This window comes from Sorghum bicolor, chromosome 2, assembly GCF_000003195.3.
Source record: "Sorghum bicolor cultivar BTx623 chromosome 2, Sorghum_bicolor_NCBIv3, whole genome shotgun sequence".
Classification (NCBI taxonomy): Eukaryota; Viridiplantae; Streptophyta; class Magnoliopsida; order Poales; family Poaceae; genus Sorghum; species Sorghum bicolor.
The window spans coordinates 68,217,000-68,242,362 of NC_012871.2; the positions used below are offsets into that span (position 1 = coordinate 68,217,000).

The 25,363-nt window shown below is 48.5% G+C and overlaps 2 protein-coding genes across 2 annotated transcripts; both read right to left on the reverse strand.

The window, feature by feature from the left end:
* LOC8080702 (peroxidase 7) lies at positions 11,408 to 13,385 on the reverse strand. The gene is made up of 3 exons (XM_002462839.2): positions 12,730 to 13,385; positions 12,237 to 12,594; positions 11,408 to 12,096 (listed from the first exon to the last, which is right to left on the reverse strand). The coding sequence occupies exons 1-3, from the start codon at positions 13,045 to 13,047 to the stop codon at positions 11,687 to 11,689; spliced, it is 1,086 nt and encodes a 361-aa protein (XP_002462884.1). The 5' UTR covers positions 13,048 to 13,385; the 3' UTR covers positions 11,408 to 11,686.
* Positions 13,743 to 17,443, reverse strand: LOC8080703 (protein trichome birefringence-like 13). Its single transcript, XM_002462840.2, has 6 exons — positions 16,987 to 17,443; positions 16,347 to 16,524; positions 15,825 to 15,965; positions 15,537 to 15,657; positions 15,058 to 15,192; positions 13,743 to 14,267 (listed from the first exon to the last, which is right to left on the reverse strand). The coding sequence occupies exons 1-6, from the start codon at positions 17,375 to 17,377 to the stop codon at positions 14,010 to 14,012; spliced, it is 1,224 nt and encodes a 407-aa protein (XP_002462885.1). The 5' UTR covers positions 17,378 to 17,443; the 3' UTR covers positions 13,743 to 14,009.

Consider the following 25,363-nt stretch of genomic DNA (forward strand, 5'->3'; position numbering starts at 1 on the left):
AGCGCTCGATCGCGCTGACTCCAAGCTACTCGAAATCTCCCAACTAATAGATGGAGTTCTGCGCCGGCCCGACCAAGCTGCTCGAGCGGATTTTTCGAAATCCTGCCGGCCAACTCGTGTCGCCACACACGAACGGCTGGGAACGTCCCTGACGATAACCTCAACCCCCTCAGGACGGTCCGTCGAGCTCAAAAAGGAAGACTATCCTCGCGGCCTGAACAACTCGGCCTCTGTTTACTCACAGCATGTCCAATCCGTTTTCAGCAAAGCGGGCTGGTCGCCGACGAGGAACAATCGCCACCATGTCAACATGGTGACAATCCGAGAGCTACGGGACGGCCAGGTTTCCAGCACCAACTCAAGCACCGGCTCCGTCCCCACCGAGGTTATAAACACCGAAGACGAGGGCTACGACCTGGATTTTCCTTCACACCCTCCGGGTTTCGACCGATTCCCGATATTCCCCCCCCCGGCGAGGGGATATCGTGTTCAATGTCAGCGCCGACGAACCAGCTGTTGACGGAGAAACAGACGACCAGAGGCAACTCCGCGAACAGCGTAACGCCGATCGCGCCCGACGGCGTGCGGACGAGCAACAACAGATGCCGCCAAGTAACCTCAATGATGCCTTTGACATGGTCGGGGACCAGCCGGTCTACAAAACGCCAAGCGCCAACGTGGCTGTCGCCATGGCCAACCTGGATCGGCTTCCTGACACCCCCGAGTGCCAGGGAGTCCGGACCAGCATCCGAGCACACCTGATCGCCGCAATGGGACAGACAGCCACTCTGCTCAAGAGAGTCCAGGACGTCTCTTATACGGAAGCCGCCTCCGACCAGACTAATCGTAGCCGGGCCTCACCCAGCAGGCGTCGCCGCAGCCGCTCCCCCGACAACCGTCAAGGGGACTCACGGCGCGACGATGGTGGTCGGGACGCCGATGGCCGCCGCCAGCAGAACCGCGTACGCGGCCAAGAAGAAGAAGATCAACACAGGGATCTCCGCCACAACATCCCTCCCAAAGATGCCCGGGACCGCATCAACAGGCGCGCCGCAGAGAGAGCAGTCCACGAAAACCTGCGCCGCATCGAGTACGACGCGACCCACGGTCCTCCGGGCCTAAGGCAGTTCTCCTCACACCTCCGCCAGGTCGTGTGGCCCCGCAATTTCAAGCTCGAAAAACTTAAAAAGTACGACGACAAGGAAAATCCTGAGAACTGGATCACTCTCTACGAAATCGCCGTCCGATCAGCGGCAGGAGATGAGCACGTCATGGCTAACTACTTCCCCGTAGTCCTCGACCAGGCTGGTCATCAGTGGCTTCTCGGCTTGCCCGAGGACTCCTTCGACTCTTGGGAAGAGCTACGACAGGCTTTCATCGACAACTTCATCGCCACATGCGAGCAGCCCGGAAACAAGTATGACCTTGAAAGGATAAGAGACAGGAAGAATGAACCTCTGCGCGATTACATCCGACGATTCTCGGATATGCGCCTCGAAATCCCGAAGATTTCTCATGACGAGGCCATATCAGCCTTTATCAAGGGCTTGCGTTTCCATGAAGCGCTGAGGAACAAGCTGTTGCGTAAGCGCCCATCAACGGTAGCAGAGCTCCTAGCCACGGCTAAAAATTATGCCGATGCTGATGACGCAGAGAAACTAATCCGAGACGATGCGAGAGGCACCGACCAGCCCTCCCGGCGAGATGACGGTCGTGGTCGCTACGACAACAGAAATCATCGCCGCTCCGACAACCGCGATCACCGAGAGGGTCGGGATCGGCGGCGCGACAGCCGCGACGACTTCAGAGGAAAGCGCCCTCGTGAATACGACCACGAAGTAAATACGGTCAAACGTCCCAACGGACGACGGGACTACCAAGACGACTACAACAAAACGTTGAAGGGACCATGCCAGCTACACCCAAAGTCTAACCATACCATGGAAGAGTGCCGCGTCCTCAAAAGTATCTATACACGGCGGGCCGCCCAAGAGGACTCCGCCAAGAAAAATAACAAACGCGACGGGCACGACCACGAAGATGAGGATGAGGACCAAGACAGGGACCCCCGACACGACCAGGCGACCGCCGACAACGCCAGAGAACTCGAAATCAATTGCATGGAGGAAAAGCGTTTAGTTTCATGTCTCCGAACAGCAAAATATCTCGCGGCAGTCAGGCGATACTACAACAGGAACGTCAAGGACCGTTCCATCGTGGTCGGCGATCTGGTGCTTCGATGGAAAACAAGCCAGGAGGGAATGCACAAGTTATCCACTCCCTGGGAAGGACCCTTCGTGGTGACCGAGGTCACACGACCTACGTCCTACAGATTGGCATGCCCAGACGGAACACGAGTGCCTAACTCTTGGCACATCGACAAACTGCGACGTTTCTATCCATAAAGTTTTAATGACTTTCTTTTGTAAGTATCTTATAATTTTTGATAATAAAATTCTCTATTTTTCGCCTATACCTTGTCATACACAGCACTCGGCAAAACTCCTGCAATGGATGCTCTTGGCGACAACCAAGACAAATACGGTGACACGTCACTCAGATATTTTTACAGCGCTCAAAACAACAGTCATGACAAAAAGAAAACTTTATTACAAACTTTACATACAAAGTTTACAATAAATACCCTGACGGGCAGATACTAGTCTATTCCTACAGACTACTTTATTGGGCTAGCTGCTCGGGCTGATCACCCGCCTGGCCCTGCTGCCCGGACGAAGGGGTCGGGGCCACCAGCGCCTGGCTGGTCGAGACCGCAGGCGTCGACCGCCCATCTCCAGCAACGGACGCGCCCGACAACTCCCTGGCCGACCTATCTGAGCTCGGCTGGTCTGGAGGAGTGGCCGTTCCGCACAGGTTGATGTCGCCGATCACTGTCGACGACAAGTCCAGCAGACTACCCCGAAGTTCGTCCGCTTCCTGTGGGCCGACTTCCTTCGGGTACCCCTTCTCCAGCCTGCTCAAGTCGACCAGGGGGTAGTGGGCGCGTACCATGCTGAGGACGTGCGCGCCGGCAAACTCCCCGGCGTCCTTCACAAACTGCTGGAGCCAGTCCCACGCCCATTGCGCCTTCTCGACCGGGGTCAACTGCGGCGCGCGGGGCTGGCTCTCCGGGAGCTCGGGACTGATCAGGTCCAGGACCGGGGACACTCCCTTCCAGATCCTGCAACAGTTGACCTTCCAGGAGTCCCGGTCCTTGATCAGGTCATCCAGGTGCTTTTTGGTGTTCACCTTGAGCACTGCAAACGAAACGAAACGTTACTTTCGGCATACCAGACAAGCAAAGGGGCAGGCAGCAACCAACAAGGCGGCACCCATTACCAGCTAACTCCCGGTCTTTTCGACCCAATTCCTCTTCCGCTCGCCGCCCGGACTCCTGTGCACTGGCGAGCTGTTGGCCGAGCTGCTCCTTCTCTTGTTGGAGGCTCGCCACCTCCTCCTCCAAGTCTGCGTGAATCCTAAACTGGTCAGCAAAGCAAACTATACAAGTACGCGAAACTGCTCGGAGCGTGTGACTAACCTTCCTGCAGCCGGTACTGGTCGGCCAGACGACGAGCGAGGTCGAGACGACGCTCCTTTTCGGCGCTCATCTCGACCACCTTCTCCCCGACCTCCGCCCGCAACCGGTCTACCTCCGCGGCAAGGGCCTTGTTCTCGGCCATGACGCTTTCTATCTGGTCAAAGCACCGTTTCCGGTACTTCGCCGTTTTCATTACGTCCTACAAAGCAAGCATATAACGATCAAGCAAGACAAGGCAAAAGAATGCGCAGCAGTACAAAAAGCCGCTTACCTTGACTTCGTCGACAAGGCGCTTGGCCGCGCGCTCCACCCTGGCGGCCTCTTCGGTCTCGGCGACCTCCTCATGACCGATAAAGTGATCCCCGCGTTGGCGCCACACATACACGTGTTGGCGGCCATCACGGGGACGACCCTCGATCTCCTCCACCTCATCGTCGGAGGCCGCCCGGGTTTCTTCCTCCTGTGCTGCGTCACCCCCGGTGGTGGTCCCAGGCATTACTGGCCCTTGGACCAGACCTGGGGAGCCCGCAGCCGAAGAGGCTCCTGCTCGGGGCAGCGGGGGGACTTCACTCCCCCCCGCAGGAGGAGCGGTCGGAGATCTCCCCTTCTCCGAGGAGTCAGTTGGGGGAGCCTCTCCAGCCCTGGTCGGGCTGCTTGTTGTCGGCGCCGCGCTCGGGAGCCCCTCGGTGCTCCCAGGCGCGACTGCAGCTGTTGGCTGCTCTGTGGTCTGGGGGGCTGAATCCCCAGAACCGCGGGCAGGCTCGCCCGTCCCCTGGCCGGCAGTTTGGCCAGGGTCGACATCCGATGCCGCACTGCAGGAACAAAAGTTAAAAAAAAAGAGGAGTCCAAAATACGTAAGTCGAACACTTACAGGTCTGACCGACGATGGGTCGCGGTGAACCTCCTCCTCGCCCGGCCGGTCGGCACCTGTGCCCCCACTTCGGCAACTTGCGGGGCAGTGGCGCCGCTGGCCACTCGATCAGTGGCAACCGGCGCAGTGTCTGGGCGGCTCCGAGGCCGTCGGACCAATGATGGCGCAGCCTCCTCGTCGTCGTCGTCGACGATCCGCACGAGCCGACGACGCTTCGGCGCTTGGCTGCTCTCCGCCGGTAGGTCTGCTGGCAGCTCCGGTGTCGGCAAGGGATCCGCCGGCAATGGCCTTTTCCCCGCTACCCTCTCCTCGGAGGTCGGGACGGGGCGGGCTCGGTCTTCCTCACTGCTGGTGTAATGAGTACACCGAGCAGCGTCCTCCTCTGGCGGGACCTCTCCCGCAGGATTTTCCATCCCCGGCGCCAGTGATACATACACCACGCACCGGTCGACATCACCGACCTGAAAAAGCAACAGAGGCGAGTCAACTACAGACGATATACGAATGATCAAACGGAGTATGCTACTAACCTTTGGTGCTGGTCGTCCTAACTTGAAGGCTTGCACCCGATCACTGCCACGGGTGAAGCCCCCATCCGCGAAGTTAAACAGCTCGTTCAACAGCTGTTGTACCTCCGCTTTCTCCAAGATCTCCGACCGCATCCTGGTCGGGTCTGCGCTTCCGGCATACTCGTACGCCGAGTGCACCCTCTTCTGGCAGGGCATCACCCGGCGGCAAATGAAGTTGCCGACCACGCCAAGCCCATCCAGGCGCGACCAGTCGATCAGCTTCATCAGATCCGCCACTTGACCGTCGAACTCTGGGCGGTCGGTCCAGCTCGTCCTCTTCTCGGGAATGTATCCCACGTCGCAGAACGTGGAGCTGCCCGGTTCCTCCCTGATGTAGAACCACTTCCTGTACCATTCGGTCAAGGAAGTGTTCCATGGGCAGTGCAGGTAGCGATTCTTCATCCCATCACGAAGGTTGAGGTATACTCCACCTGCAACCTTGGAGCCTCCAACTGCTCCCTTCTTCCTCAGACAGAAAAGATACCGGAAAAGATCGAAGTGCGGCTCTATGCCAACATAGGCCTCGCACAGGTGGATGAAGGTGGAAATAAGGAGAATTGAGTTCGGGTGCAGATTGCAAATCCCGATCTCATAGTACAAAAGAAGACCTTGAAGAAAAGGATGGACAGGAACACCAAAACCTCTCTTAACGAAATCTTCAAAAACGACGATCTCACCGGCGCGAGGGTCGGGGTAGCTCTCCCCCTCCGGTGCCCTCCAGCCGCCGAGCTCTGCGCCGTGCAGAAGCCCCATATCGACGAGGTCACCAAGAGATTTTGTGGTGCTGCGAGACTTCTTCCACTCCTTGGCCATCAGTTCGGCCCTCTTCCTGGAGTCGCTCTTCGCCATTAGAGGTGCGAATGTGGGCTGGAGTTAGGACGATGCAGGAGATTGGAGAAGATGAGAGCGGAAGGTTTGAAGGCAATGGCAGGAGAAGCGGTACAGGCGGTCCTATTAGGCCCTTATAAACCCGCGACCCCACCTCTCCCACTTCCTGTATTCTCGGGAAGTGGGCAGGCCATGCGGCGGACGCGGCGTTTCGGTTTACAATGATTATAGACAATTAATGCGGCGGAGTTTTCGTACCAATTGATGGTTTCCTTTTCTCAAACCATGCAAAGAGCGGTTGTACAGTTGCCAGGTGCAGCTTTTCATGCATCCGTCTGACATATCGTCAGAAGACCCCGTCACGTCAACCTTAATTGGAAAGATCTTTTCAAAAGTAAGAAGACACGTACGCCAGTGAGTCAGCAATCCGGGGACTGCACCGACCACCGAGCACTCGACGCTCGGGGACTGGTCGCCCAGTCTATCAGCTCGGAACTTCAAGGACTGCACCGACCACCGAGCACTCGACGCTCGGGGACTGGTTGCCCAATCTATCAACTCAGAACTTCAAGGACTGCACCGACCACCGAGCACTCGACGCTCGGGGACTGGTCGCTCAGTCTATCAGCTCAAAGCTTTAAAGCATGCACCGACCACTGAGCACTCGACGCTCGGGGACTGGTCGCTCAGTCTATCAGCTCAAAGCTTTAAAGCATGCACCGACCACTGAGCACTCGACGCTCGGGGACTGGTCGTACAGTATAGCAACATATAATTCCAAGAAGCACACTAAGTGTCTGGGGACTGGTCGATTGGTCTTTTCGATTGCAGACGAGCATGACATGCTCGGGGACTGGTAAATTCAATTTTTTAGACCTTGCTACAAGGCTCATACTTCGCCTTCCAGCAAGCTCGGGGACTACATCGGTACGATGCATCTAGCGATGCATCTCAGTCTCAAAACTACTTTGGGGAATTTTCTTTTGACCCTGGCACCACGTGCCTACGCCACCTACTACCAGGCTCGGGGACTAAGTGGGCACACTTCACCTAGCGGTGAATTTGCTTGCTTTTTTGATGCTTCTACCTTTCAAAAAGGCAAAGTGGGCACACTTCACCAGGAAAGAAATTTTTCTTAGAGCACCATGCATTCTTCGAACAACCTGCTTCTTCGATGTCAACGTTGATCAATTGTCTTTCGAGTTGGTCAAGGAACCGTTGCAACTGTTGGGGCGATTTCCCTGCTTATTGAAGACGACAAGCCTCGCTGATCGAAGAAGCTCAAGACGGCGTGTTGCATCACAATACATGGCGCTCGGGGACTAGCTGTGGGGGTATAAACCCCTATACCCTTACGGCTAGACTTTAGCCAGGAAGCTTGGCCCACTACGAGACGAGTTCAAGGCTTGATCCGACAGCCCGAGTTTCGCGCAAGGAAACAAGACGTGGAGATCAAGCAGGATTCTAGTCGGTTAGAATAGGAATTGATATCGAATTATCTTTGGCAGTTGTAACCGACTAGGATTAGTTTCTAGCTCTGTAACCCTGCCCTCCAGACTATATAAGGAGGGGCAAGGGACCCCCCTAGGACGTCATATTCTCTCAGCACAAATCAATACAACCAGACGCAGGACGTAGGTATTACGCCAACTCGGCGGCCGAACCTGGATAAAAAGCTTGTCCGTGTCTTGCGTCACCATCGAGTTCGTAGTTTGCGCACCGTCTACCGATAAACTACTACCGTGGGTATACCCCAAGGTAGACTGCCGACCAGCTTTCGTCGACAATATCCAATTAATTTTTTTTGAGCATATTAACAATCTCAAATGAAAAAAAAATTCAAAACTAGAAAGTCGTAGATCTCATTGAGATCTATAATATTTATATAAAAAATATTTTTATTTGATTTTGTATAATTTTTTTTCTAAGACATATTAACCATATCAAATCATATTTTGTATGAAATTCAATGAAGACAATTTTTATACAAAACTTATAGATATTGTTGTTGTAGTTCTGAGGTTTTTCATTTAAGGTCATTATAAGATGTTCAAAAAAATTAATTACATATTTAGCTTTGAGAGTATTTTTGACTTTTCATACTCGTGGTTTGACACCGTTAGAGCTAAATCTGACGAAAATAGCATGAAGAGGAAAAGAGTTTAGAGCAATGGCATCTGTTAGAACTCAACTTTTTTAATGATTTATAAATAATTACTAACTTTTTATAATAACTTGTATGTAAAAGCCTCAAACGGATTCCTCAAAAAAAAAAAAAAAGCTTCAAACGTTTAACAAGCTCGAACTCGGAATTGTGTTTAATGCCTGCTTGGATTGGTGAAGTGGTTACAGTGACGTGAATGCAGGGATCGGAGTAGGTAGCGTGTTCGGAAGGGCAAGAAAATAGTGTACTAGACCGGCCAACGGACAATTGCTATCTTCCAGAAACATGCATACTGATCCATCGCAGCTGCACTGTGCATATCTCCCAAATCAGCTGTAGCGTGACACTATACTATTATTGACTGCAAAACAAGGTTCAGGTTCATCACATGGAGATCTTTGCCGTCTTCTATGTGTCTGTTTTTGCTCTCACATATATTCTGACAAGTAAAGTTACTCTTATTTTTTGGATCTATACTCATTAGCTAGTTCGGCATCTATCACTGCATGCATATGTCTGTAGAAAACATGCATGAATAGTACTGTCCGCATAACAACACAGCTATATATGTATGTATTTCTCAACTGATAGTATGATATATTGCTGAGCTCTGGGCTGGCCCGGTTTGGCTCTCCGGCTTTATTAAAAAAGGGAAAAGCCCAGCAACATGTCACTGGGCCCCCATAGGTCCCTTAACTATGCAAAAATCCACCAACCAAGTTATACTAGGTAATCGGCATCTCTCTCCGTATCTAATACTATTTCTTCTAAATTCTCTCCTATCTAAACATAATAATAATAATCTATACCTATCTATAAAGAGCCAAAATTTCAGTCTGCCCTTTTTTTTTCATCCGGTCCTCTCCTATCCGCTTCCCCGCGCCCCCGTTATCTATTTTGGCAGATTCAAACCCGGGTCGTGCTATGGTCCAATGGGCGGACGGTAAACTCCATCTGGCGATTGCCACCAATTAATTCGCACGCTATTCGAAGGTGGCTTTCAGCGCGGCACCCATAGCAGCGTGCGGACAGGATTTGTGGGCTGACAGCAGCGCGGCCTAGGAGCTGCAGTGGACCCTATTTGCAAACAAAATTGCTAACATCATCATACAATAAATGGTTTTGTAAATTTTAAAATGTTATATTTAGCCAACTCTTGTTGCTAGCAAAATAGAAAACTTATATCTTTTTTTATTTGGATTACTTAAAGATGAGTAATCTATTTATATTAGGATTAGGATTAGGATTCCTAGCTATCAAGGTTACCATATATAGGCCTTGTTTAGTTCAAAAAATTTTCAAGATTCCCCGTCACATCGAATCTTGCGGCACATGCATGAAGCATTAAATATAGACGAAAACAAAAACTAATTACGCAGTTTACCTGTAAATCGCGAGACGAATCTTTTGATCCTAATTAGTCTATGATTGGATAATATTTGCCACAAACAAACGAAAGTGCTACAGTAGCGAAATCCAAAATTTTTCTCAAACTAAACAAGGCCATAGTGTTAATATAAATCTAGAATCAAACTCTTGAATTAGAATTCCTATTTAGCTTACTCAAAAGATTGAAGTAATCTATTTATGAATTAGGATTAGGACTCTTCTTAGCTATCAAAGTTACCATATATAGGACCTATATAAAACTAGAATCGAACTCCATATCATGTTAGACAAGAGCTATTTTATAACTCGTATAAGCACGAGTTATATATAAGTTTGGACGAAAAATACTCTGCATTATCCGGTAGTTAGAGGAAGACGAACAAAAAATAGACTGAAATTTTACCTCTTTGATATTATATATATAATTAGATAATGTAGATATATATACAGATATAGAAATAGATTTGATATTTTTTCCCGTTGCAACGCACGGGCATTTTTGCTAGTAATAACTAATAAACAAACAAAGGGCAATCGATGTCTCCTCCAGCTTCGAAACATTTTCGTAATAAAATAAAATTAAAAGGCAGGAGACCGTGAGATGATGATGATAATGACGAGCAAAACGCATGTCGTTGTCGTTGCGACGTAGCATTCGCTGCTGGGCCAGCGATCAAAGGATAGCACGTTCTGCTCTGCGACTGCGTGCGCCGGTGGGGATAGCAGAAAGGAAAGATGGTGGCGTCCCTTTCTGCGGCAGCCCGCGGGGTTGGGGTTGGGCAACACCACACCTCCGCGCGGCTCGGGGACCCCCAGGCGGCACGCCGCGTGCCTCCCTACGCCCGGCAACCGGGTTGCTTTTGGGGGAATTTCCCATTCACCATATTCCCGTCGTCCCAACTCACCTAGCAAAATGCCTTTGTTTAAAGCTGATGATTGCAACCCAAATGAAGAGGCGTGTGTGTGTATCTATTTTAAATGGTAAGTTTATTTGATCTGTTTCTTAGACATGCATAGAAGAATCTACTATATATTCTGTCAGTGTTTTCATAGACGGTGGCTAATGGCCATCATTGTTAGTCAACGCTGAGCCCCCAGAGGTTTCCTAGCTACCAGATTTCAGCAGAACAAAGTTGACACGTACGGTAAATCAGCTCTACACCTGACATTATTGTTGCAGAGCGGTTGGCACGCTTCCGCTCTTATTTGTACTTGGATTCCTCAAAGGTAGCAAACTATACCCGTTGGTGGTGGATACGTGTAATTATTTACTATTTATATGTTCTTCGCTCTTATTAGTAATTTGCAGTCTCCAAAACTCCTATCTGGATACAATAAGCCATGCCCTGCTTCCGGTTACCAGCCATAGGTTTCGTGCTAGTGCTAGGGTCGACATAATAATGAAACCGTGATGCATGGTCCATTCTCTGCACCATAATACTCATCCTACGTTGTTATCTATATCTCTCTACTGTTAGCTATTTGTTCTTCTCTTTTTGTTGTGGGAATTTGTACACTATGCCGATCCGACCTGATAGAGAGAGATCACAGATGGCTAGCTAGCTGGCGTAGACCCACATCAACAGATTGCCGCCGTGTCCTATGCTGCTGTAGTGTAGTGTAGTGTAGTGTAGTGGAAATGCTGCTGCACTGCTCACTCTGTGTCGAATTCTCGTCACTTGCATTGCGACTTGCAAGCCCCCTGGCCCAACATTTAAATGGGCCATTGTTGGGCGAAGCCCTGGCCTGTTTGATGTCCTAGTGGTACAGGGGCTCTTCTGGTTTACATTTTAATTTAGCCCGCTCCGTTATCTTCTTTACCTTTTCATTCAGGAAACACAATTCTTCTTTTGCTCAACAACCCAATGGAGGCCTGTTTGAAGTTTGTGTTGGGGGCCTTTTCCATTGCTTTTCTGAGAAATCCATCCGTTTCATTTCATCACATCACATATAAATAATAATACTAGCTGAAAAATCAACATTACATTAGCCCCATGAAAACTCTTCTTCTTGCACAACAGCCCCATCACACATTGACGACACTGAGATGGTATCACAAAGTATATATGGTTCAAAATGTTTGATTTCAGCCCTTGAAATGGACGGGACATGCATGGCTCCAAGACACTCATGGCCAATATACATATGCATGTACCAGTACGTGTAGATCACTGGACGAATGAAATACGCAGCACATTTTACAAAAAGAAAAAAAGGATCAGCAAATTAAAGACGCCAAAATAGTAACTCGAGATGGTTCGCCGCGGAATAGTAGTGCACGCATGATGATGCATCTCCTAGCTCGATCGGTTGCTATATATGATTGATTAGTAGTTGACGGCGGAGCACTTGCGGCGGACCTCGCCCTCGTTCCCGGTGAGCACCTGAGCCTCGCCGAGGCGTCGCATGGATTGGGCGAACTGGCCGACGAAGGCCTGGGACCTCTGGTTGGCGTAGGACCTGACGAAGCCGCCCGTCCGGGAGTCCGCCAGCAGCTTCTGGTCCGTGTCCAGCAGCCCCTTCCCGTGCACCAGGTTCTTGTAGTACTGGTTGTCGAACGCCGTGGGCGTCTCGCCGTCCAGCTCCACGTACTCCCCGTCGCCGCCCGCGCGGCACTTGCGCTGCAGGAAGTCGCCGTACTGCCGGTCCAGCAGCAGCAGCGCGCCTCCTTCCTTCCGGCGCTTGCACAGCCCCGGCCTCACCGCGCCGCACGTCGCGCGCCCGATCGTGTGAGCTCCTGCCATGCATGTCAATGTCATGTCAGCATAATGTGTGTGTGTTAGTTAGTTAGTTATGTGCCGGTCGATCGTCGATCGATGCGTACGTGCGGCGGTGCCCAATTGATAACCAAATTAATCGACAGATGAGAGAGCTCACCGGAGAGGGCGACGAGGTCTTGGATGTTGAGCCCGTTCTTCTCGAAGAAGGAGATGAGCTGGGTGACGCTCTGGCCGCCCATGGGGACGTCGCGGTCGGCCGTGTTGGCGCTGAAGTAGCCCTTCCGGTCCTTGCGCCCGTAGTTGAGCGTCCAGTAGGGGCCCCTGACCGCCGGCGAGGCGACGGCGTCGCGGGCGGCCGCGGTGAGGATGTCGGCGCAGGAGACGGTGGCGTGGCACTTGGCCTCCAGCTCCTTCTTGATCTCCTCGATCAGCTCGAACCCGCGCAGCGTCCTGCTCGCCTGCGCGTACTTCTCGCTGTGCCCCGGCACGTCTAACAGGATCGACCCGTCCACGCCCTGCACGTACGTACCGCCCGCCGGCGACGACCACATCAGTCGTTTCACGTTCACCATGTCGTCAATTCGATTCACCGGTGACAAATAAACTAGCTTAATTAGTTAAGCTGATGACGCACGAAAGACGATACGTACCCCGACGGCGAAGTCGTGGAAGAAGAGGCGGATGATGCTGGCGGCGAGGGTCTCGTCGGCTTTCACAGCCTTCATCACGGCCCTCCCGACGATTTCCTCCATTTGCGGGCACGACTTCTCGTAGTACCTCTCGTCGAGGCCGGCCACGGGCTTCTGGTACGCCGGCACCTTGTAGCTGCCTTCCTGGCCGCCGCTGCCATTCGAACCGGCCGCAGCGCCATCGCCGCCGTAACCTTTGGAGCCCGCGGCCACCGAGACGGCGAGGAGGAGGAGCCCGGAAAGGGACAAGAACGAGGAGACAGCCCGCGGCGTCCTCATCTTGCTCTGTCGATCGATCGCCGGAGGGTGGACCTGAGGTGCTCAGGCTTCTTCTAGCTCGTGATGGATGGCATTGACCTGGGGTTCCATTGCGCCAGGATACTTTATACTACTGGAGTACTGGTACAGCAGCTAGCTGCTAGCTCCCCGTACATGCAGGCACGTACTCCTAGCAGCTTTACAACGACGTGACGAGCAACACAACATCCATTTTGATCGACGATACCTAGATGGTTTGCACGTAGGTGGTGGTGGTTGTTGGAGCAATCCAATATATTCTTCTTCAATTGTTGTCGGCATTTATTTGAAAAAGGAAGTATGTCCATTGCAGATCGATCGATTATGAGGCCCTGACTTCTGCTAGTGCTAGAGCTTCACTTGCAGCATGCCACATCGTGTCAGCAACTCCCATGTTGCTGCTAAACACAAAAGTCAAAGGCACATAGCCACATTGCAATTTCCTATTGGCTCCTGCAGACAGCATGGTAGCAGAATATTAGCTCAGGGTAGACACTGGTGCTGGCCTCACCTGAAGAGAAAAATGGCAAGCGAATGAAATTACTTGTTTTGGGCGAGAGGTATTTCGCCGGGTCTCATGAATTCAGTTCAAATCTGCAGTGAATGAAATGCCGAAAATGTAGTCTGCGCCAAAACATGCTCCATCGATCTGTTGGTGCATAAATGCGACTTACTAGTTTCAAACATACAAAATGGACTCTTCGAATATAGCATTGTATATCGTCAGTGGAACTCTACAGTGATGTTAAAATATACAGGGTCAAGAATACAAGTGGGGAAAATGCTCCCCTCTATATTTAACAAGCTGCAGCAAAAGCCCTAAAACCAGCTTCCAGCAAAAACTCTATTCTGCCAGTGGATTCATACTTCATACTCATATTCCGGAAAAAAAAATGAAGTTAGGGATAATTCCTCAGGTGAGCTCTTGAGTTTTATTTCTCAGACTAGCTCTCAACTGCTTCAAGGCTCAAAGCTAGCAAATCGTTCCATGTGTCCGTTGGTCCTGGCAAACACCAATGCATGCAATCATCGTGTTTTTTCCCGCCAGTTGTTGAAGGGTGAGCATCAGCTCTGAATTCACTCATGCGAGTGATGTCCAGAACTCTGAAACTTGACTGTTCAAGAGCCTTCACCAAGTGTTGGTTTACCAAGCGTGTTTCTACATTGGTGCTGTTATTGTCCAAAGAGAAAAAATCTTCCACCTGAACAGGTTTGCCTCAATATGTTAGTCTATTTTTTTATATAGAAAAAACAGATTTTGGCAGAAACCATCAAACAGTTTGCCGTTCAGCATCAGAGCATTGTTCCAACATGTTAATGAAATCCATTAAGTGGGGATTAGCTTGTCTGCCAGTTAGTGGATGATTATTTGGAAATGCTCTGATTCTGTTCAAAAACTGATCACAGAGGATAGAATATAAAAAGATGCATTATTTTATTTTGGCTGACATGTTAACATGAAAAACTCTCTGTTCAAAAACTGATCGCAGAGGATAAAATATAAAAAGATGCATTATTTTATTTTGGCTGACATGTGAACATGAAAAACTTTCTGTTCAAAAACTGATCGCAGAGGATAAAATATAATAAGACACATTACTTTATTTTGGCTAGCATGTTAACATGAAAAAGATTAGGTCCCTGCAGCGCAAGGTCCCGTATGCAACAAGGATAATGGTTTCTTATTCCTTTACATTTGGATAAAAAAGTTGTGTACATGGCAGCATGCCCAATTGAGCTTAGAACTAAGTTAATAAGCCAACCATCGTGCAGTTATATTATCTTCAATAAACATTTTCTCATTCTTTATATTACAATTGTCCTACCAGATAACACAAGAACATAACAAGGAAGTATTTCAGCACATTCCCATATCCATGTCAGCATATTATGCATGATGTTGCAACAAAATTGAAGAAACAGAAAGCTTGCATGAGGATATGAAAAAGTTTGCTATTTAAGCATTTCATGTATTTAGTACCATATCAGTACCTCTTCTGACGATAAGGGCAGGTTGCGTTGGCAAGATCCACCTTCATTCCAGTCACCACCTTCAAAATGTCTAGGAGATTGAGTGCGGAAGAATTTCACTGTGTTTGGTCTCATTGCTTTGTTCACATACGTTATCTGATGGAAATTATTTATTCAGAGCATGAGAAAGATAAGATGAAAGTCATTCTGATAGACATACAAAGGCAGCATTTTTTTCTTTTTAAGAGATGAAAATGTCATAAATCCACTCAGATCAAATTCACATGGTAAAGAATATTTCAACAACTGGTAAAATTTATCAAGTAGTTGAAGTAGAATATGCATATCATAGAGAAATGCTAGTCCATTGCATAGTAAGAGAACATCAGGATTCAGTTACATATGAGCTTCAGGCACGGATAAAATGGTTATTAGATATCTGCATGGGCACTCTAAACTGGAACTTTTAGAAACATGAAGAAACAAGGCTATAGGCATACCATGTTTTGTAGAACCAAATCCAGTCCAGCAGGTGGCAGTAAAGGAGGAACAATCGGCTTCCCCTTCTCAAAGAAAAGCATTGGTGACCGTATTGGATCAAATTTCGAGGGTGCCCACCACCTAAGTATAAAACAAAGCAAATGAGGCCAGTGGTAAAAATAGTATATGTGCATTGTTTGGTCAACCAATCGTGCCAAGATCTTAAATCATAAAATTCCGTTAGTTTGGCATCAAGCTGTAGAACTGATGATGTGATGCTTATTTGTTCATGAATAAATATCACGTACCAATGCCCAGTGTTGAAAATAAGAACATCATGGAAGCTACATGCCTCTACCCATGTTTGATCAGGAATATCCACATCAACTCTGTAACCTTGCTTATATCCAAGAGATTCTAGAGTGCCTCCATTTGGATTTGCTGACCATCTACAAAATGAGTGATATGGGGTTCAATAAAAGATGACCAATTAGAAGGGCAACAATATCACCATGAACAAAAAGTTCTGAATCAGCGTCTAATTGACATAAAAAAGTTTTAGGAATCAAATAGGCAAAATTAAAGAAACATAGTGACTGATAAGAGCACAGTTCTATAAACATTAAGCCACTATTTCTTTAACAAGGTAGCAAGAATGGTCGACTGGGAGATATTTCAAATTTTTCAGTGCTTCCAAGATACATCTAGAGTTGTAAACTGAAAGCAAGATATGCAAAACTGAAATAAAGTTATCATAAATAACAATACAAGTAGGCCATATGTCCAAATAACCATTTTTACGCTAATCCAAATGAAATGACACTTCTTACCTACCATAGCGTACCAAGAGATTTGTCCTGTGGTATGCCACGGTGAGGTTATAGCTCAGGAAGGTGAATCCACGGTCTGCCCCTGCAGGACGCCATTTGCGAACCTCACCACTGACTCCCCTCAGCATGCAGACTAATGAGGCAAACATGTTGCGGTTCAACGAATCACCCACAAATCCTGCAAGACAGGTATAGGACAACCGTCAGCACAGCAAGGCAAATTTCAGATGCTCTAAATATATGAGTTCAGTACAGGCAGAAAATCTGAGTACACTTTGATGCCTCAGAGTTTGGAAGTGTGAATCAACATTGCTTCTACCTTTGGCCAATTGTAACAATCTAACTAGAAGCATGCCGCAGAATGGACACAGCAGAATGGACACAGTGGAACATGCAACCATCATCACACAAGGACATGTGCAAACAAAGTACGGTGTGCAATCACATTACTCGCCTGATGACCATTGTACAACTAAGTGGAACGCATCACGCATCGTTGCCACATTCTACACACCCCCGAATCAATTGCTTTGAAAACTACCCAATCACACCAGAACCACCTTGTCACCACCAAAGTCGCATAGCATGTCGATTTTCTCAGCCATTTTTCGTAAACAACAAAACGGGAGCGGGAAGTTACCGATACTGGTGTGCCTGTGGCGCTCCAGGAACCGGCGCGGGTCGAGGCGAGGGAGCTCGCATCCGGGCCCAGCGGGCGCCCACCGCCAGCCTAGCAGGTCGCGGGCGTTGGTCTTGCCATTGGCGATGCAGTTCCAGCCCTTGAAGATCTCCTTGCAGGTGTGGTCGTAGCGGAGCGAGGAGCCCGCGACGGGGTCGCGCACCCACTCGCCGGCGGAGTAGTCGCAGGCCTGGGACCGGGAGGAGGGCTTGCGGGGCGCGGGGAGGAGGGGCCGACGCGAGCGCGAGGAGGTGAGGTGGAGGAGGAGCAGCAGAAGGGGAAGCAGGAGGAGAGTGAGCACGAGGGCGCGCCGCCGAGGCCCCGTGGTCGGGCTCCTCGTCGGCGGTGGCATGGGGGAGCGGCCCGGCGGAGGGCGAGGTTGGGCGAGCGAAGCAGATCTCGTGCTTTGCGCGGTGGGCCTACAATACACAAGCTCGTGCCGAGGAACTTTGCTGGGCCAAAGGAGGAAGAAGGGACAAGTACCGGGCCTTAACAGGCCGGGAGCGTAAACATTGGTGTCGGCCACAAGAATATGCTCAAAAAAAAAAAAAAAAACAGCAGAACGGAAAATGTTCCTCCTGTCATCACAAAGGGAATTTTGTTTCGGTCTCTGGCTCTCTGCATATTATTATGCACCAACACGTAGTAGTTATCTATTGATCTCGATCGCAAAATAAAAAGGCATTGTTGATTACTCGGCGATGATATGGAGTGCTGGAAGCAGAGGGTATGTTAGTTTGGCAGGCGGCAGAGTACAGTACCGTACGGCAACGCAACGAGATGAAGGCAGGCAGGCTGGACCTGGACCGACGTAGCATCCTACTAGAAGCTAGCTGGCGTCATATACAGTGTCATGCCTACGTAGCGACTCGCCGGCCGGCATTGCGTCGAAGCAGGACAGGAATAATGCCTACATTATATTTGTTGTATTGTACTCCGTATATCCATCCACACATGCAGGCAGCAATCATAGAAATACGAGGCCAGGCCGTGTGGCGCGGCGTTCGCCGTCGTCGTCGGTCATCGTCGGTCCACTTCGTCTCTGCAGTCTCTGGACTAGTTTATCTACACCCTACATACGAATCCACCGTACGTATAGTACCAACCTTTGTATTGTACGTATGTACCATCTACAAACAAAGAGCTAGGCGCCGCTAAATCTGTTCGTGCCCGTGACTGGACAGTGACGGCGTTCGTGACGACCTCGTTCTACCGTTGACCATCACCAGGCATGCTCACTCCTATATGTCCGGTACGCTAGGGAGTTGTTTGCATGCAATAACTGAACAAGGACTATCTTCTGCACCCATTTACACTGAAACTGAAAAACTGGCGGCCAACTATGAGTACTGTACTGTACTGTACAGCATTAGCAGTGCAGTAGTTGAGATGCTGGGGCGGTCAGACGCACGGGCAGCTGCTAGGTGCCGTCGCGCGTCAGCCACTAGCTGTGCATGTGCGTGCAAATGGCAATCCGTCGGAGCCGGACCAACCTCATGTACTGCATTCAGCATTCTTCTTCTTCATAAAAATGAACTGATGATCAGTGTTGGTTCTGCCAGTCAGTCAGTCGTTTATGCTTTCTGAGCTCAACAACGCAAGCAACGATAGATGAAGATACGAGCTCCACCAGCACCAGCATTCAGCTCCGATCGATCCCCGTCGTCGGGGTCCCCTAGCCTCCACTGCCGTCCTTGTTTCACGCGGCGTTTCTGCCCCCGGCCGTGTCCGCACGCCGCGCGCGTTTCTTTCAGTGGCGTCGTCGTCCTGCCTGCTGGACAACATGCATGAGCCGATGAGCGCAAACATTATTATTATCTGTCTATCTAACCATCCATGACTTTGCTGACACACGATAATATAAATGCAGATTATCAGCAGAGGCCAGATACTAGCTAGTAGGAGTACACATGCATATGCACGCTTTGGTCGTATAGTTTCGGTGTGTACCGCACACACATCTGGAGGTTGAATTCGTGGCCGCATAGGCCACGGCAACAGACAAATGATTCCAGATGTAAAGTGCACTGCCGTCAGACGTGTTTGTTCCATCTGTGGTTTTCAGCCCCAGCTCACAATTCTGACTTTGCATCCGTGGACTGTGGTGCTAGTCAGAATTTTCTCAAGATGCTCCTGGCCTGGTCCTGGACGCGGCGGCTTCTGCAGTCTAGCGCTAGAACTGGAGTACAGCAATAACTGAATCAAGCCCCCTCTGACTGAAACAATGCCAGTAATGGATTTATTACCAGGTGTGGCGTTCATACCGGTCAAACACACCTCTGCTTCATGCCTCGTGTCCATTGTATCTCCTGCAATTTACAGTAGGATCTACCGGGTTACCAACAGTGGCAATTCCTAAGTTCAATTTTGCTCTGGATCTGGAAAACTACTTCAAAGTCCGGCATCGATCTGTGGGGCAAGCGTTTCAGAAGTCGTCTAGTGTTCACCTTCATTCATACAACGTTGCATGCAGGAACGTCATAATTCTTCATCGCTGTGCCGGCGGCATGTATTCCGGCAGAAATATTTGTTTTCGCCTCATCAAGTTAGCGCGTAGGACAAAATCCACCTTGTTTAGTTCAAAAAAAATTGAGAAATGGACATTGTATTTGATAAATATTATTCAATCATGGACAAAAGATTCGTCTCGTCAATTTCGACCAAACTGTGCAATTAATTTTTATTTTCGTTTATATTTAATACTCCATGCATATGTCTAAAGATTCGATGTGACGGAGAATCTAAAAAATTTTACAAATTTTTTTGGAACTAAACAAGGCCCAAGAGGCAGCAGATTGCAGGACCAGACGGCATGCTGCTACTTTGTTTATCTGTTCAACTTTAAGATCTTCAGGAACACTGTCAGGGCTTTACCATTTTCTATCCAAAATCCTGCAGTTCATACGTACCACCGAAGTCATCACATATAAGCCTCGATTGATGACAGTCATGCAGCAAGTTCTGAACTTTTATATAGGTGCATGTTATCTGCATCGCCCTATGTGTGTTCTAAGTTAAATTAAATTTTTGCAATAGTTTGACTATAACATTTTTATAGGATTTACCGCACTATATATGATTGTTATGCTATTACCGCTAATAATGTTTTAGATCCTCTAAACACCGCCTTTTGGTTTAGCTGTAAAATATTTTAAGCGCCACTAGGTCAAACCTCGGAAAATATTCATTCCTTACTAGAGAGGAGTATAATCTATGTCTTTCACTGTGTTCTTACTTAATACATGATGTAATAAACTATTGAATAATTATTAAATTATTAATACTAAATGCTGAACTAATATGAGTATTAATCATAGTCGTGAGAGTATGTCGATTGATTTAATAAGAAAAGGTAATGCACGTGAAGACATGTTTTTCCTAGATCCATGTATACGTATTTGAGATTTTTTTCATAAAATTTTCTTTAATTCAATGTTTTTCATGCATATAATTTACGAATTATGCATTGACGAAGTGCAGTGTACAGTTTACACCTGTTTTCGTGTGTCCGGCCGGTTGACCTACATGGCTACATGTCTCAATAAAAGTGTTCGTTTCATCATCGTTGAGGCCGTGTCATGCATCCATAATGGATACCATCCATCTTATATTCTTATTTATGAATATATGATGTGTTAGGTTTGACTGAAGTGTCAAACGCTAGCTAGCACAGTAAACAAGTATTTTCAGCAAAGGGGGAAAAAGTGGGGAAGGACGACTGCACTTTGCAGATATTAAGCTAGGACCACAAAAAAGGCACCAACGGTTCCTAGTTTGCTACTAGCTAGCTCCATTATCAGCAAGTACTCAATGCTTATTTCCTAAGAAGAGGATCATTAGCCTACCCCACTAGAAGCTGAAGCTTCACCTCCAAGCAAATTCGGGGGAACGTAATCCTAACTATATATTCCTTATGAAATTACTTCTCCAAAAGATAAATTCTCGTAAAGTTCGATCGTATGAAATGGAGCATGTCTACAATATTTAGGCCAAACAAACACAATTATATGTGTTAATATGTTTACACTTTATCATTATTTGGAATCATTGACAACCCTCTATCATTCACTATAAATTTAACCATTTATCCCTTGATAGTTATTTGAAGTAAATATGGTGTTCTAAAATTTCCATGTGATCCTATAGTGTGATTGTGTTTTGACATGCGTGCATCAGCTCGTGACACGATGACCGCGATAAAAAACTACAAACATCATAGAGTTAGTTTACTTCGTGCCAATATACTACTCTTATCACATAGATACTCCTATAGGACAGCGCTAGTTGAATTTCTGTTGTTGCACACCCCTATAATTCCCATCTGAATTTTCAATTTAGGGAGAAATTGTAACCGCTTAAGAAGGGTGTTCTTTCTTTGAACATTGAAAATGCCGGTGCATTGCCATCTTCAGAGTTCATAGCAGATAACCTTTTGGATAACTCCTTAAGACGGATCAAAAGGGTAATCTGGACAAACAAAAAATGGATAATATTTTTTATTACCCATCAGACCCGTGCGATGCCTATGCCTATTGCGGCACCTACATATATTGTGATGCAAGCAAAACTCAAATGTGTGGACTACAGGACTTTTCAAACGGCTATGCCCCAATCACTCAACAAGTGGTTCCTGCAAACTCTAATGTACGGATATTGTCAAGCCTCAATCACTCAGCAAGTGGTGGCCGCGGGACTTTTCAAACGGCTGTGTCCCAAGGGCGGACTGAGTACACAAGGAGCGGGTGGCACATGTCCCTCTCAAATTCTAGGTTTGTAAAGAAAATATACCTATGTCCATCAGAAAGTACATGTATGCACCATACAAAAGCACCTACGGATTCCGTCATTTCAAGGGGATGAATTTGAAGGGGTCAAGTTGGCCAAGACATACAGTGGATTCTCGACCAACCATGCCGGGATATTTGCCTCAGTAATTGCAGTTGCCTGGACAAACGAGTTGCAATTCGCGTTGCACTAGCTCAAAGACCTCTTCCACTATAGAGATCTCTCCACTATAAGATCAGTCTCATAGAATGAAATTGGCCCTTTAAAAATAAAGTTCAAAGACTAAAACACGATCATTCTAAAAGTTATAGATAAAATTGAGCGTCGACCAAAAAAATGGAGCTTTGAAACAATAGGGAGAAAAATGGCTATTCCGCCCCTCATAGAAACCAAGGGCATGTGCCACCCGCCATTGATAGTAGTAGTAGTAGTAGTAGTAGTAGAATAGAATACAATGTAGCTGATCGGAGGATGACCCTATCCCTATGGTATGCAATGCAAGTATGCAACATCTCGTCAGCCGTGTTATAGGAACCGGACCAGGACAACCCTTCCGCCACCGAGTAGCCGCGGAAGCAGCTGCATGCCAATGGCGTTCGTTCGTCCCCCGTGACCTCACCTCTCACGCATGCAGCATCTGCATGCATGCATCCGATCCACATGGAGCTGCTGCTAGTCAGCTAGAGCTAGTAGGCAGTAGCAATCATATCATAGCGAGCTGCTGCCGGAGGTGATGTCGTCGTTGATTTGTTACTACTCTTCTGTCCATGGCGGCATTCGCACCCGCGCGACAGATGTGCCGTTGGCGTCACCAGTCCTGTTCCTGCATGCACCGATGGATCATCGTCATGCATGTGAAACCGAGACGACTCTGAACCCCAGCATCGCATGCAATCCAGAGCAGGGAGGTACACCATCCTACTATATTCCCCAGTCATACGGGACGTCGGCAGTCCGTACCGGGCAGTGCAATGTGCCCCGACCCGATGGACCCGATGGACTGGACTGGAGGTGCAGGAGCTGCACTGCACGGTGCCGGACGGCACGAGTTCGCAGCTTTGGGTTACTACTGCCACACATGCCTACCACGTCCCCTGACCTGAGGGGATTGTCCGCGTCCATCTAATCTGCGCCCTTGTCACCTTGCTCCGCGAGTCAAACTAAAAGGCGCTCACGGGATCTGCCACAATCTTGCTCTTTCGCTTCGTCCAAACCAAACTAGCAGGTGCTGCCTGCCTCGGCTCCGTGGATCCGTGCTGGCGAGTGGCTGGTGGCTGCATCTCGTCCCAGAGCTCCCTTGCCGCGCGCCCGTGACAGGACAAACCCCGGTGGACTGACGGAGGCTTGGCAGCGGCGCGTCTCCGGGCCGTGCGGGTGTGGTCGGCCGGGGTCGCTGATCGCCGCAACTGCGATCGGTGGTCCATGGCTATATGGCTTGGAGGGTGTGGCCGGCGAGTACGCGTACGTGTTGGCGATGCCTCTCTCTACTCTACGCGTGTTCGTCTCTGTCCACACTCTCCACACACTAGAGTTTACTGAAGCGGTGGCAGAGGGTACTGTGGCACACCGTGAAAGATCAATAAATCCAGGCACCAGACTATATTTACTAGAGTTTGGTAGAAGCTGCACGTTGGAATTGAAGCGACTCGTCGATGTGAACTCTTTAGCCTTTACGCACCGTGAAAACGTTGTTTTGATTTGTTTGCCGACTGTACGTGTGTATCGGTGTCGTTGTTCCGTCATGGCAGCCAGACTTGCCGAGCCGAGACCGTGAGGTGGCCCAAGACGACCAGCCGAGCTGCAAGTCCAACACCTCGCTCGGCGCTCGCCCTGACCGTCCTCCTCTGCAGACTGAGGTTCTTGTCTCATGCTGCGTCCTTGCTTCCAGTCCGATCCGTGTCCGCCGCGCGCACGCTGCGTTTGTTTCCTCCGTTCCGTGGCGTCGTCGTCGTCGTATCCGGTATCCTACTCCTACCTGCCACTGCCGGTGCCGGACTCCACCACCGAATCCGCCGACGTTTTATCTGTGTAGTGTAACCAACCCCATGAGACCCAGACTCAGCGCTCACGGCCTCATCACCTGCAGACTCCATATGAAGGCCTCAACTCTGACTTCGCATCTGTATATCTACTATACTGTTGTATCTGCGATAGTCAGAAGTCTCAAGATAGATTTCTTTTCTTTTTGCTGAAAAAAAAGAACGGTTCTGAAGATGCTCATGTAGTCATGTTCATGTTCAGCGGTCAGCCGGAGCCGGAGTGAGAGAGAGACATCATCAGCGGTTGATGGATTTTACCTGCAGTGCAGTGCAGTTGTTCATATTGGGTCAGCGCTCAATGCCGCGTTTGCGGCTTGGCGGCTGGCGCTCTGCATTCCCCATTTTATGCCATTAATTACAATGTGCAAAAAAAAAAATTACAATGTGCAAAACATGAATGCAGTCAAGAAAACAACAGACTACAGAGAGAGACCTGCTTTCAGCTGCCTTGTGTGGTGTTAAGAAACTCTTCAACGGCTGGGCTGGCAACTGTAGAACAAGCGTTTCAGCAGTCCAGTTCATACGATGTTACTTGCAACATTGCAGGAACTTATCACTCTTCATCAGCAGTATGAAAACAGGCTCCATCCATGTATTCAGTGCCGGCATGTATTCTGATCGAATCCTTGTGTTTTAGCTGCATGCCGTCAGTGCAAAGGACAAATCCAACGAGGCAGACCAGACAGCATTGCCACTTTATTCAACTTTGAGATCTTGTTATTAAAAAATAGTACTGAAACGCCCTAATCGCTCTGTGCCCAACAAATCCAGGAGTTCATATGAGCTGCAAAGTCACACCTGTCCTTGTTCTCGTCTCGGTGAAAATCATGCTGCAGGTTTTCAACTTTTCATGTCGCTGTCGTACTCGTATATTGATCGAGCCTACACATGTTTGCAACAAGTTTCTTGAGTGCACACATGTTATTCCTTTTCCATCTGTCCAACAGTCTTAGAATAGATTATGATGTGAAGTTTGCATTTTGTAGGATAATTGTCGGTCTCGCCTGCTTCGATCGAGATTTCACATTGCATATGGTTGGATGTGGTGCAAGCAAGTCTTTTCAAAGATCAGATGAAGAAATACGCGTTAGGATATCAGCATGACTCGCTCATTGAGCCATCATCGATCTGCAGGTATTTTGCATCTGTAGGCTGAATCTTGTCTGTCAGAAGTGGCCAGCCAGTTATCAGTGTAATAATTTTGTTATTCCTCTTTACGTTTGACACAGCAAGTGTAAAAATTAAACCACTCAATTAATCCTAATGGATCATCTTTTGGAGAAAATGCATGACTACTTTTTTTTAGGGAGAAAATGCATGAGTACTATTGCTAGATTGTATACTATCATATTCTGAAGCCATAAGCGTTCAGAGTTACAAAATGGTGGGGCTGCCCGCTTTTAGCAGGACCACATATAATAAGACTCTTTTTCTGTTGGACGACACTGTTCCAAAAAGGCTTTATAGAAGTACCAAAGTCTGCTGATAATTCTCTTTTCCAGCTATATATGTGC